The 466-nt window shown below is 74.9% G+C and overlaps 1 protein-coding gene across 1 annotated transcript in view; it reads left to right on the top strand.

Annotated features, from left to right (window-relative positions):
- MOXD1 (monooxygenase, DBH-like 1) overlaps window positions 1-466 on the top strand; it is a 99,185-nt gene that overhangs the window by 547 nt on the left and 98,172 nt on the right. Inside the window, exon 2 of the mRNA XM_010839691.1 lies at window positions 3-226. Within this exon, the coding sequence (XP_010837993.1) occupies window positions 3-226 (224 nt within the window). The remainder of the gene's footprint in view (window positions 1-2; window positions 227-466) is intronic.

The raw sequence follows: 466 nt of genomic DNA, 5'->3' as shown, positions 1-466 counted from the left end.
CCCCCGCGCGGCGGCGGGGGGCTCGGGCTGGCCCTTCCCGCACCGCACGCTCCTCGACTCCGAGGGCAAGTACTGGCTGAGCTGGGGCCCGCGGGGCGGCAGGCTCGCCTTCCGCCTCGAGGTGCGGACCGCCGGCTACGTGGGCTTCGGCTTCTCGTCCACCGGGGCCATGGCCGCGGCCGACATCGTCGTGGGCGGGGTGGCCCGCGGGCGGCCCTACCTCCAGGTAAGCGCGTATATACCCTCCTGCAGCTGCCCCGCCGAGCCTCGGCCGGTCCGGATTCTGGGCAGGCAGGCGCAGTTGGGGGGCGCCCTGGGCCACCCGGCTTTCTCTCCGGCGGAGGCTGGCCGCCGTCTCCCCCGTATCCCCGCAGCCTCAGCCCGGCTTCCCCTACCCTTTGCGATTCGCTCTTGCACCCCGGAGCCGAAGGCCCCTGGGGCTGGACTTCGCAACTCCGCCGCCCAG

Source organism: Bison bison, unplaced genomic scaffold (genome assembly GCF_000754665.1).
Source record: "Bison bison bison isolate TAMUID 2011002044 unplaced genomic scaffold, Bison_UMD1.0 scf7180017864132, whole genome shotgun sequence".
Lineage (NCBI taxonomy): Eukaryota > Metazoa > Chordata > Mammalia > Artiodactyla > Bovidae > Bison > Bison bison.
The sequence above is the reverse complement of the archived record's forward strand: the minus strand, read 5'-3'. Positions and strand labels throughout refer to the sequence as shown.